General features: G+C 39.7%; 2 protein-coding genes across 2 annotated transcripts; both read left to right on the top strand.

The window, feature by feature from the left end:
• Window positions 1–574: 574 nt before the first annotated feature.
• LOC129622576 (olfactory receptor 1L8-like) lies at window positions 575–1,519 on the top strand. Its single transcript, XM_055539180.1, has one exon. It carries the CDS (start codon window positions 575–577, stop codon window positions 1,517–1,519), a length of 945 nt encoding a protein of 314 aa, XP_055395155.1.
• Window positions 1,520–9,835: 8,316 nt separating this feature from the next.
• Window positions 9,836–10,783, top strand: LOC129622575 (olfactory receptor 1L8-like). Its single transcript, XM_055539179.1, has one exon. The coding sequence runs from the start codon at window positions 9,836–9,838 to the stop codon at window positions 10,781–10,783; it is 948 nt and encodes a 315-aa protein (XP_055395154.1).
• Window positions 10,784–12,489: the final 1,706 nt, after the last annotated feature.

The following is a 12,489-nucleotide window of genomic DNA, read 5'->3' as shown; positions in this document are numbered from 1 at the left end:
ATGTAATGTTCCATATTCTGTTTGTCCATGATCTATCTCCCAAAATACAACATGAACTACACGAAGCAAATATTATTTTTTTGCTATGTTCCCATTAGGGAAACAGAGTTTCTCCCAGAATAGGAACTAAGCAACTTGATCAAAGAAGACCACTCTGATGGATTCTATAGGAAAACTCTTCTTCTGTCCCTACAGCTTGCAATATAAGGTCCTTATGATGCCCATGGATTTGGGAAGCTAAGACCACATCATGGACCATGAGGATGAGAAGCTTTCCCTGCACACCTGCTGTGAAAGTGAAAGTGTTAGTGGCACTATGGACTGTAGCCTGCCTGGCTTCTCTGTCCATAGAATTCATCAGGCAAGAATACTGGAGTGGGTAGCCATTCCCTTCTCCAGGGAATCTTCCCAACCCAGTGATTGACCCAGGTCCCCTGCATTGCAGACAGATTCTTTGGGAAAGTACAGTTGCTACTGGTAACCAAAAAGCCTTGGTGGGTTCTCCTGATTTGGACAATGGAATTGGAGTATGTGAAATAACAAAGCAGCTTGCATATAACTTAGACCCAAGTCAATGGAAAGACTCAACCAAACCAGTAGTGTCTCTGAATTCATCCTCCTGGGACTCTCCTCCCGGCCTGAGGACCAGAAGCCACTCTTCATCCTCTTCCTCATCATATATCTGGTCACCATAACAGGGAACCTACTCATCATCCTGGCCATCCACTCTGACCCCCAACTGCACACCCCCATGTATTTCTTTTTGAGTTTCCTGTCTTTCACTGACATTTGCTTCACAACAACCGTTGTCCCCAGGATGCTGGTGAACTTTCTGTCACACAAGACCATCTCCTATGCTGGGTGCCTTACCCAGATGTATTTTATATATGCCTTGGGCAACACTGACAGTTGGCTTCTAGTAGTCATGGCCTTTGACCGCTATGTGGCCATCCGTGACCCCTTCCACTATGTCACCATCATGAGTCACCGCCGCTGTGTCCTGCTGGTGGCCATCTCCTGCTCATTGCCTCACTTCCACTCTCTCCTACACACACTTCTACTGAATCACCTCACCTTCTGTGACTCCAACATTATCCATCATTTTCTCTGTGACCTCAGCCCTCTGATGAAATTATCCTGCTCCTCCACATTTGTCAATGAAATTGTGTTAATGACAGAGGCATCTGCCTTTTTGGTGACTCCTTTTCTATGCGTTGCTTTTTCTTACATACGAATCCTCATCACGGTTCTCAAAATTCCCTCAGCTTCTGGGAAACACAAAGCCTTCTCCACCTGTGGGTCTCACCTTACAGTGGTAACACTCTTTTATGGAAGCATCTTCTATGTCTATTTACAGCCTGTGTCCACCTACACTGTCAGGGACCACGTGGCAACAATTGTCTACACAGTTCTGTCCTCCATGCTCAATCCTTTTATCTACAGCCTAAGAAACAAAGACCTGAAACAGGGTCTGAGGAAGCTGGTGGGCAGGAGGAAACCTCAGGCAGCACCCCCTTGATGAACACACAAGGGAATCTTCCCCATTTGAATCTGGTTTCTACTGGGTCTTGGTGAACAAGCAAGCTCTTGGAGGTTAACATTTTTAACCCATGTGAAAATAGACATTGTGGTCAATTACATCCATTGATGAAGACCCTTTATTTGACTTTGCTTCTGCTTAAATCATGATATTCTTCCCCCCCCTCCCCCGTTTCTCCTCTTTCTATGAAGATTCATTACATTGCATATTCCAGATGAGATGCTTTAAACCAATCTTTTTCCCACAGATATTTCCTGAACAAATTTTTCATTTCAAGACTTATCCTCCAAAATCCTTCACATTTCAGTATATTGCTAAAAATAATTACTTAATTTGTAGCTGTTGGATGCCTTTGCAAACATTTGAAAGGGGAGATGGAAGGAGAGGAGGAGGAGAAAGAGTACATTTTAGCTAACTTTCACTTTGAATATTTTTATAATTCCTCATTTTTCTCATTCAAAAATATTTTCTTGTTTAAAACTTAAGTTTTCACTTTTTCTCCTCTTAGTTTTTCTGTTCCTCACTTATTGTATTGCTATGACTTTATTTCTTTTTAATTTCATCATTTTTTAACCAAACAACTAAAAATTGCTAATGACCAGAAAGAATCAAGAAATTATCCATTCCACAGGGGGAATGCTGAAACCTTTCCTCCCTCCATCTATCACTAACGTATGTTTTAAAATATATAATTTAATACTTATTCTAGAGACTTCAAGTCTTAAGAATCTCACAGAAATTTTGCCATAACCGTATGTTGAGTGTAGAGATTTTATTTGAGTGAATCTTAGATTTTAATATAAAAATAGGCCAAAACATAAAACCTTATCCATAGGAAATAAATCAATTATGATTAATTGCATTATTGTTTTAATGTGTAAGGGCTGTAGTAGACGGAGAATGGGAGACATCTGTGTTTCAAAAAATAGTGTGCATCCATAAAAAGCCAGGAGTCTGATCTTCAAAGCAGAAAGCTTTTCCACCCCATCACAATAAAAATAGTGCAAACTCCAAGTAGCAGACAGATTATATAGTGACTTATTTGGTAATTGCTGTTGTTCAGTCACTAAGTCATGTTCAACTCTGCCACTCCATGACCTGCAGCATGTCAGGCTTCCCTGTCCTTCACTGTCTTCTGGTGTTTGCTCAAACTGATGTCCATTGAGTAGGTGATGCCATCCAATCTTCTCTTCCTCTATCTCCCCCTTCTCCTCCTACCCTCTATCTTTCCCAACATCAGTTTTTTCCAGTGAGTCAGGTCTTTGCATCAGGTGGCCAATGTATTGGCGCTTCAGCTTCAGTATCAGTCCTTCCAATGAATATTCAGGACTGATTTCCTTTAGGATGGACAAGTTTGATCTCCTTGCTGTCCAAGGGACTCTCAAGAGTTCAAGAATCTTCTCCAGCACCACAGTTGAAAAGCATCAATTCTTCAGCAGAAATGGACGAAAGCAGCAGCTCTGGAGAGTCTCATCTTGCTGCATGCCTATAGAGGGCGGTAGAGTTGAACCAGAGCTGATTGTCCAGAGAAACCCGGTTTGGGTTAGGACAGGTAGAAATCAGAAAAAGTGCAAGAACTAAGGCAGTTGAAGAGAGATCACCTAATGAAAAATAAAGGCAGGAATGGGATTCAATATTCCTTTTGAAGAAACTACCTCAAAGCAAGAGTTTAGTGTTCTTAACCGTTTATCTCATTTGTAGTGCTGAGTCATGGCCAATAATGTTCCAGAATTCATTTTTCCATGAGAGGAAGAATTGGACCAAACCCACATTAAAACAATTTTCTGAGACCTTTTATTTTGTTCTTGTTCGGTCACTAAATCTTTTCCAACTCTGAGACCCCATGGCCTGCAGCATGCCAGGCTTCTCTGTTCTTCACTATTTCCTTGATTTTGCTCAAATTCATGTCCATTGAGACCTTTTATATACAATTTATGTACAATTTAGAAAGACGATGTCAATGAGTTCCTTAAAGACCTGCCTAAACTATAGTAATTTGGGCTTATCACTTCAGTCACATATTATTACGTTTGCTGTTGCACTAGGAGGATGCCTGCCTTTGAACCTCTATGACATACTGTGACTGTCAGGTAGTAACTGCTACTTTATGTTTCTGTAGCCAGAGTAACACCCTGGTTAAAGCAAGTACTTGATGATGAGAGAGACACATTACTGTCCTCTGCCTGACACACTGGAATCTAATTTGGTCTTTTAACTACACCAGATTTCAATGTGGATGGAAAACTATACTGGAAGGAATTTACAAAGTTAAAAATGGAACTGCTAAAGATCCAGCAATTTCACTTCTGGGTATTTACCTGAATAAAAGAAAAACACTAATCCAAAAAAATGCACCCTGATGTTCATTGAAGCATTATTTACAATAAAGAGGGTATGAAAGCTCACTAAGTGCTCATCAGTAGATGAATAGATTGAACAAAGATGTGGTGTGCACGACACAGAGCAGGCTGCTACTGTTGGGTGGTGCCCACCCCCACGACCACCATGTCCTCTGTCTGCCTTTTGTCAAAGAATAAGTTTAATCACAGAAGAACTGCAGAAACAAAGGAAAACAGTCAAAGGAGACCAAATAATAATAACGTGGTCATTAAGCTTGAACTAAAGTCAAGGACCTTTAGTGCTTTCTCAAGGGCTGTAGATAATATTCTGAGCCATATCCTGGGAGCTGTCTTATAGATACTAGAATACCAGGTGGAGAATTTAACTGCTTGATGACCAGACTGCACCCAGGATATAAGGGGCCACAATTCTGAGAACTGGCTGGAAAGAAATGGGAACATATGGACCCTGAAACTGAAGATTATTAACTGTACCTAAAACAACCAAGATGATGCTGGTCAGATCAACGATGACCAGTTTGAAAATGACTATGCTTTTCTATACATTGCTCGCCCCCACTCCCACCCCACCGCCAGTCTGTGTGTAAAAGTTCTCACCCCCTGCTTGTTGGGGGTGGGGTGGAAGTTGGCCTTTGGACAGATGTCGATGTCAGCCACCCTCCCCCACAGTTGCCAGCACCTGGAAAAAAGCAAACTTTCCTTTCCACCAACCTGGTCTATCTGTTGACTTTTGAGAGGTGAGCAGCCAAGCCCCACATACCTTTCAGTAACATGCATAGAAAATGGACTATTACTCAGCCATAAAAAATGAAATCTTGCCATTTGCAACAAGATGGATGAACTTGAGGCTATTATACTAAGCGAAATAAGTCACACAGAGAAAGAAAAATACCATATGATATCACTTTAATATGTAATCTAAAAAACAAAACAAAATGAAAACAGACTCATAAATACAGAGAACAAATGGGTGATAGCCAGAGGGGATTTGGAGGGGAGGGGGAAAGTGGAAGGGGATTAGAGATACAAGCTTCCAGCTATAAATCAACAACCTGCAGAGATGCATCATACATCATAAGAAGTCTGGTCACTAATAATGTAATAGCTCTGTGTGAGGACAGATGATGACTGATTCACAGATACAGAGAACAAACTAGTGGCCGCCAGTGATGAGAGGGAAGAGGGGAGAGGCAATAGAGGCTTCGGTATTTTTTTAAGGGTTATTATGGAATTATATGGAATCATGTAAGTGGAACTTCAAAATTGTAAAGGCACTATATAATTTAAAGACTCTTTCATTGAATAAAAACAAGGATCTAAATAAAACAATTTCCCCTTAAAAAAAATAAAACAGAGAAAGACAAGTACTGTCTGATAACACTTATATGTGGACTACTGAAAAAATAAACTACTGAGAAAAGGACACAGATTCATGGATACATGGAACAAACTATAGGTTAGCAGTAGGGAAGAGGGGAGGGAAGAGGCAAGATGGGGTAGAGAATTAAGAGTTACCAACCACTATGCAGAAAATAAGTAACCTACAAGGACATATTATTCAGCACATGGAATACACCCAGTATTTTATAGTAACTATAAATGGAATATGACTTTAAAAATTATGAGTCACTATGTTGGATACCCAAACCTATATAATATTGTACATCAACTATACCTCAATTTGAAAAAAAATTTTTTTAAACTTCTGAGTGAGCAGATATAAAAGTTCTCACCAAAACAAGTCAATAAGTTTTAACCATGTAAACGTATGGATGTGTTAACTAACATTACTGTAGTGATCATTCTTCAACAAATACACCTTCTGTGTGAGGCAGTGGTACTCTGAGGGTGGTAGCAGAATGTGTTTTATTTCCTATAATATTGTTGTAGATATTATTCACCGTAATATACAATGTTCTCAGTATAGAACTCAAAAGGAAATTTCATTTCTTGTTTTGGTGCCAGAATTGTTACACTAATTTTTCAGATGAAGAACCTGAAGCTTATAGAGGCTAAGAAGCTTATTAAAAGCAACTACTAAGTGACAAGGCCAACGTTCTAGTAAATATCTCCTTTCCCCAACACTTTACCTCAAAACACTGCTCTTAGTCTAAACTATGAAATGCATACCTTTTTTCCAAAGCTCTTTTGCTAAATGTGACAGTAACTTTTGCTGGAGCCTGCCCTTTAAATATACATTAATGTTAACCTAATCTCACCTAGTAAAATATTTACTCCACATGCAGACAGACAGTGGAAAGCATGCACACACCATTGATCTACCCCCATGGAATCCCCTGAAACTGCAGCCTTTTCACATTGATTCATGACCTCCCCAAACCTAGAACACACCTTGGTCCACATCTGAGTCTCCAAAAATGAAAGTATTCACCCACATAATTATTTGTCCACTCTTGATAATCCATAGTAAAGGAAACTGAAGCATGCCCTTGAGATGTCACAGTGAGGTTTGGAAGCTCTGAGATTAGTCCTAACATCTAAACTGGAAGCCTCAAGGGTCCCCTGTCCCCTTGGAGTCAGTCGTGCTGACAGTGATTCCCATTCTGCTTTCTCTGTCTGCTCTCTACTCCCTCTCTGGGGACAAATTCCCCTGAGAGGTCATCACACCTCAACTCCCTCAGCCTACCAAGTGCCCCAGACACCAGTAGAGCAGACCTCAGACTCATGAGAAGCTGGCTGGGCTTCCTCAATCAGGAGCGTCCTCCCACTTGAGTCAGAGCATCTCTGCCTTCTGAGATCTGGAGCTGGGAGAGCAGCAGTGAGCCCAGGACCAGGTGTTGGGAAAGAAGTGGGTGTTGAGGTCAGGGAAGGGAAACATGTTATCCCTCTGGAGTAGTAGATAGCTCCTCCTCCATCCCAGCTTCTCTCGTCGATCAGGCCAGAAATTCATGGGAGACACATGAGGAAGCTGAGCTTTGTGTGAGAAGCAGACGTGACCTGATGAACAGATGTGGTGCAGATCAGCTTCTGGAGGGCCTGGGAAGGGAAGAAAAGCATCTGGACATGGAGGTGAGTTTCAGGAAACTGGCCACCCACTTGGCTACTCCAATCCAGTTTGGTACCTTACTCTTTCCTCCAAGATACTATCAAATAACTCATGGATTAAGAAGTCATAAGGTCCAAGTAAAATTTCCATATGCCATTTGGTTTTAAATCCATCCAGTTGGACTTCTAGGCTATCTATACCACATTTTAAAAAATGTTGGCTGCACCGGGTCTTCGTTGCAGCATGCGGACTCCTAGTTGTAGGATATGAATTCTTAATTTTGTCATGTGGGATCTAGTTCCCTGACCAATGATCAAACCCAAGCCCCCTGTGTTGGCAGCATGGAGTCTTAGTCACTGGACCACCAGAGAAGTCCCCCTATACCACATGTTTTAATGGAAGCAGAGCCCATAAGTAGAACAGAGACAAAAACTATGGAATCCCCAGCCTCATTCACTCACCCTGTGCTTTTAGAATGGTCTTCCTTGTTCTCAGATCCAAAACCTTCCTTCTTTTTTCTAGTCATCAGCCTGAGTGTTCCTCAGATCTACAACCTGTTGTACTCAACCCCATTCATTCACCAGTTCAGTTAGTTCAGTTCAGTCATTCAGTTGTCTCTGACTCTTTGCAACGCCATGGACTACAGCACGCCAGCCCTCCCTATCCATCACCAATTCCCGGAGTTAACCCAAACTCATGTCCATTGAGTCGGTGATGCCGTCCAACCAAATCTCCACTAATTGTTGTATTGAACATTCCCCAAGCAGCCCTTTCACAAATGACTCATTTTTTTTAACATTGATTTGTGTGTGATAAACTGCTTTACAGACAAAAACAAGGTATCTCCCTTGTTATTCACAAAACATCAGGAACCAACTTGTGAGCAGGACAAAACAAACCCCTACTTTTTGTCTTCAACTCAGGGCAGTGTCCACCACAGGGCCACAGCTCCACATACCAGACATATCCCAGTCGTGCATGGCCAATTATTTCTGCCTGATTATGGCCAGTTAATCATGGATATTCACATTTTCAAATTCTACCATCTCTACAACATAGAAAGATGACTCACCTCTCTTGCAAGTGAGCATGGGAGAAGAAACATTCTCAGGTAAGGAAATAGAAGGGTAATTCATGTAGGAAATTATCAAAATGAGAAAACAGAACCTTGCCTGATTGCAACAGAAAATTAATATACCAAAACTAGAAGAGATTTAGCACAATGCTTGAGAGCATATGCTTAGAGTGAGTCTGAAATCAGAGTGGGGTTCAAATCCTGATGGCTATTTACTACCTTTAGTGACCTTGGGCAAATTGCTTCATCTCCATAAAACTCAGGCACCTGATGACAACACATGGCTCCCAATTTTTATTGTGGGGTTTAGTGAGATGTTTAGCATAAGCACGATATCAAAAACTTTCAATAAATATTGATTAATAACAATATTGACTTCATTTGCTCACTTAGTCACTCAGCCATGTTGACTCTGCACACTTTGGACTGTAGCCCCCCAGGTTGCTCTGTCCATGGAATTTTTCAGGCAAGAGTGCTGGAGGGGGTTGCCATTTACTTCTCCAGGGGATCTTCCAGACTACAGATCAAACCTGCGTCTCCTGTGTCTCCTGCATTGCAGGAGGATTCACTACCCACTGAGCCATCAGGATGTATTCAGGTATTTACAAGATTTTATGGAAGAAATATTTGTTATGCATTGAGCTTTAAGTAATAATTATTGATTCACTCAAAGCTAAATGCCTAAACAAACATTTCTTCCATAAAATCTTGTAAAAACCTTAAATTAGCCTGACAATTTGACAGTGAGGGATAATGTAAGTGTGTATTGTGGAGATTTTTACAGTAACCAAAAATATATAACCAATGTCTCAAAATGCTTACAAATCCCTATGGAATATGTCTATTCACAAGGCATGGGTGGATGTGCTGACTCTAAAAATTTTATTTAAAGCACTTTGCCAGTGTAAGATCTCTCATTACCTAGTTTTTTTACAGTACCAAGAAACAGGCTTTTTCAATATCCACTGTTGGACAACTGGATATGATTGAAAAAATGTATATAAACATGTTTCTCAAATATTTTTAAATAAACATATGAAAGAGGAATTTTTAAACATGAATTGAATAATCAACAAAGGATGCCCATCCTGTACACATGAGATTTAGGACAGGGGAATTAAGGAAAGGAAAAATTATATACAATCTGCACAGACTGGTGATGATAGCATCCCATGAACTAAGAAGGATGAACCTCTCATTCTCTGCCAAAAGGAGGAAAAAATGCTGTTGAACTACATTTACCATTCTTCCTAGATTTGCCCTGTTGATTATTTTCACAAATGCTCTTATTCTATCCAAAACAGTGCAAAGAAAAACTTTAGAATTATGCAACAGAATTTGCTCTAATAAAAAATGAGGGCTCTCTGACTTCCCTATCTAAAATACCTCCACCTCCACTCCCCAGTCAGCTCCATTCTTTTAGGTTGCTCTATTTGCTTAACAAAATTTATCCATACCTGATACTATGTTACGTATTTGTTTGTTGATGATCTATCTCCCAAAGTACAACATAAACTACACAAAGGCAAAGATTTCTCAGTTTTATTGCTATGTTCCCAGTAAGGAAATAGGACTTTTCCCAGAATAGGAACTAAGGAACTTGAATCAGAGAGGGCCACCTCTGGCAATTTCTAAAGGAAAACTTGTCTTCTTCTGTCTCTCCAGCTTGCAATACAAGGCCCTTATGATGCCCATGAATTTGGGAAGGGAAGAACACATCAACGACCATAAGCTGGACATGCTTTCCCGGGACAGCTACTAACAGTGACCAAATAGAGGAAAGAAAGACTTGCTGGGTTATCATGACTTGGGCTATGGAATTGGAACATGACAAATAACAAACCTTCTTGTATATGACTAGATGCAAGTCAATGGAAAGACTCAACCAAACCAGCAGAGTCTCTGAATTCATCCTCCTGGGACTCTCCTCCCTGCCTGAGGACCAGAAGCCACTCTTCATCCTCTTCTTCATCATATACCTGGTCACCATAACAGGGAATCTGCTCATCATCCTGGCCATCCACTCTGACTCCCAGCTCCAAACCCCCATGTATTTCTTCTTGAGTTTCCTGTCTTTCACTGACATTTGCTTCACAACAACCATTGTCCCCAGGATGCTGGTGAACTTTCTGTCACACAAGACCATCTCCTATGCTGGGTGTCTGACCCAGATGTATTTTATATATGCCTTGGGCAACACTAACAGTTGGCTTCTAGTAGTCATGGCCTTTGACCGCTATGTGGCCATCTGTGACCCCTTCCATTATGTCACCATCATGAGCCATCACCGCTGTGTCCTGCTGGTGGCCTTCTCCTGCTCATTGCCTCACTTCCACTCACTCCTACATACACTTTTGCTGAATCAGGTCACTTTCTGTGACTCTAATATTATCCACCACTTCCTCTGTGACTTCAGCCCTCTGGTGAAATTATCGTGCTCCTCCACATTTGTCAATGAAATTGTCATGATGATAGAAGGATCTGTTTTTTTGGTGACTCCCTTTCTATGCATTACTTTTTCGTATATACGAATCCTCCTTGCGGTTCTCAAAATGCCCTCAGCTGCTGGGAAACACAAAGCCTTCTCCACGTGTGGATCTCACCTCACAGTGGTAACACTCTTTTATGGAAGCATCTTCTATGTCTATTTACAGCCTGTGTCCACCTACACCATCAGGGACCACATGGCAACAATTGTCTACACAGTTTTAACTTCCACCCTCAATCCCTTTATCTACAGCCTGAGAAACAAAGACCTGAAACAGGGCCTGAGAAAGCTGTTGGTTAGAAGGAAACCATAGGTAGCACCCTCTTGAGAAACACACGTGTGGATTCTGCTCCACTTGAATCTGGTTTCTGCTGATTCTTGGTAAACAAGCAAGTTCTTGGAGGTTAGCTTCTTTAACCCATGTGAGATGAGGCATTATGGGTAATTACATCCAGTGATGATGATCCTTCAGTTGGCTCTGCCTCTGCTTAATCAAGATACTTTCCCTCTCTATTTCTCCTCTCTCCTATGAAGAGTCATCACAGTGAATCTTCCAAATGAGATGCTTTAAACTAATCCTTTTCCCACGGATACTTCCTGAACAAACTGCTCTCTTTTCAAGACTTATCCACCAACATCCTTCACATTTCAGTATATCGCTAAAAATAATTTCCTAATTTGTAGCTCTTGGATGCCTTTGTAAACATTTGAAAAGGGAAAGGAAGAAAGGAGAGGGAGGAGGAGGAGAAGGAGAAAGTACATTTTAGCTGATTTCCAATTTGAAGATTTTCATAATTCTTCATTTTTCTCTTTCAAAATATTTTTGTTTAAAACTTAAGTTTTCACTTTTTCTCTTCTCTTGGTTTTCCATTCCTCCTTTATTATATTGCTATGGCTTTCCTTTCAATTTCCTCATTTTTCCAAACAATTAAAAATTCATGTTGATGTATGGCAAAACCAATACAACATTGTAAAGTAATTAGCCTCCAATTAAAATAAATAAATTTAAATTTTAAAAAATTGCTAATGACCAGAAAGAACAAGAACCAAGAAATTATCCATTCAACAATAGGAATGTTGAAACCATTTTTTCCTCCATCTCTTCCTACAACTATATTTTTTTTTAATTTTTTTAATAAGAAAAAATTTGCCATATATTAACATTAATCCACCACAGGTATACATTATATAATTTAATATTTCTTCTAGAAACTCCAAGTCTTGCAGAATACAGGAAGCTTGGGGCTGGTGCACTGGGATGACCCAGATGGATGGTATGGGGAGGGAGGTGGCAGTAGGATTCAGGATTGGGAGCACATGAACACCATATCAGATTCATGCTGATGTATGGCAAAACCAATACAGTATTGTAATTAGCCTCTAATTGAAATAAATAAATTTAAGTTTTAAAAAAGATAAAGCATTTTAGTATTAGAGGGATGGTGTGGGGAGGGAGGAGGGAGGAGGGTTCAGGATGGGGAACACATGTATACCTGTGGCAGATTCATTTTGATATTTGGCAAAACTAATACAATTATGTAAAGTTTAAAAAATAAAATTAAATTAAAATAAATAAATAAATAAAAATAAAATATAAAAAAATAAAAAATAATAATAAAAAGAAAAAAATATATATATAATACAAAAATTTTTAAGTAAAAATTTTAAAAATACCATAACCTCATGACCTAGAGGCAGTGACTGGTAATATAAAATTACACAATCACTTTGGAAAGCAGTATGGAAATTCTTATAAACATAAAAATACTTTATGTTTATTAAAAACTCAAAAATATTCATAGTATTTTATGTTATGAAAAACTAAACACAAATTAAATGGTCATCAACAAGAAACAGATGACCAAGTCATCAGTAAAATGCTGTACACATAAGATTTGTCATTTTACTAAATAAAAATTGTGCATCAATTAAAAAAAAAAAAAGCCAGGAACCTGGAGATAATAAGCAAAGGCTTTGGGGATGATTCATCACTGGTGCACAATAAAGACTAATACCAGC

Source organism: Bubalus kerabau, chromosome 11, assembly GCF_029407905.1.
Source record: "Bubalus kerabau isolate K-KA32 ecotype Philippines breed swamp buffalo chromosome 11, PCC_UOA_SB_1v2, whole genome shotgun sequence".
NCBI classification, from domain to species: Eukaryota; Metazoa; Chordata; class Mammalia; order Artiodactyla; family Bovidae; genus Bubalus; species Bubalus kerabau.
Note: the sequence above shows the minus strand (reverse complement) of the source record. Positions and strands in the feature narration are given on the sequence as shown.

Excerpts from the sequence above, each read along its gene's own strand:
- LOC129622576 (XM_055539180.1), top strand. The coding sequence starts at position 575 with ATGGAAAGACTCAACCAAACCAGTAGTGTCTCTGAATTCATCCTCCTG.
- LOC129622575 (XM_055539179.1), top strand. The coding sequence starts at position 9,836 with ATGACTAGATGCAAGTCAATGGAAAGACTCAACCAAACCAGCAGAGTC.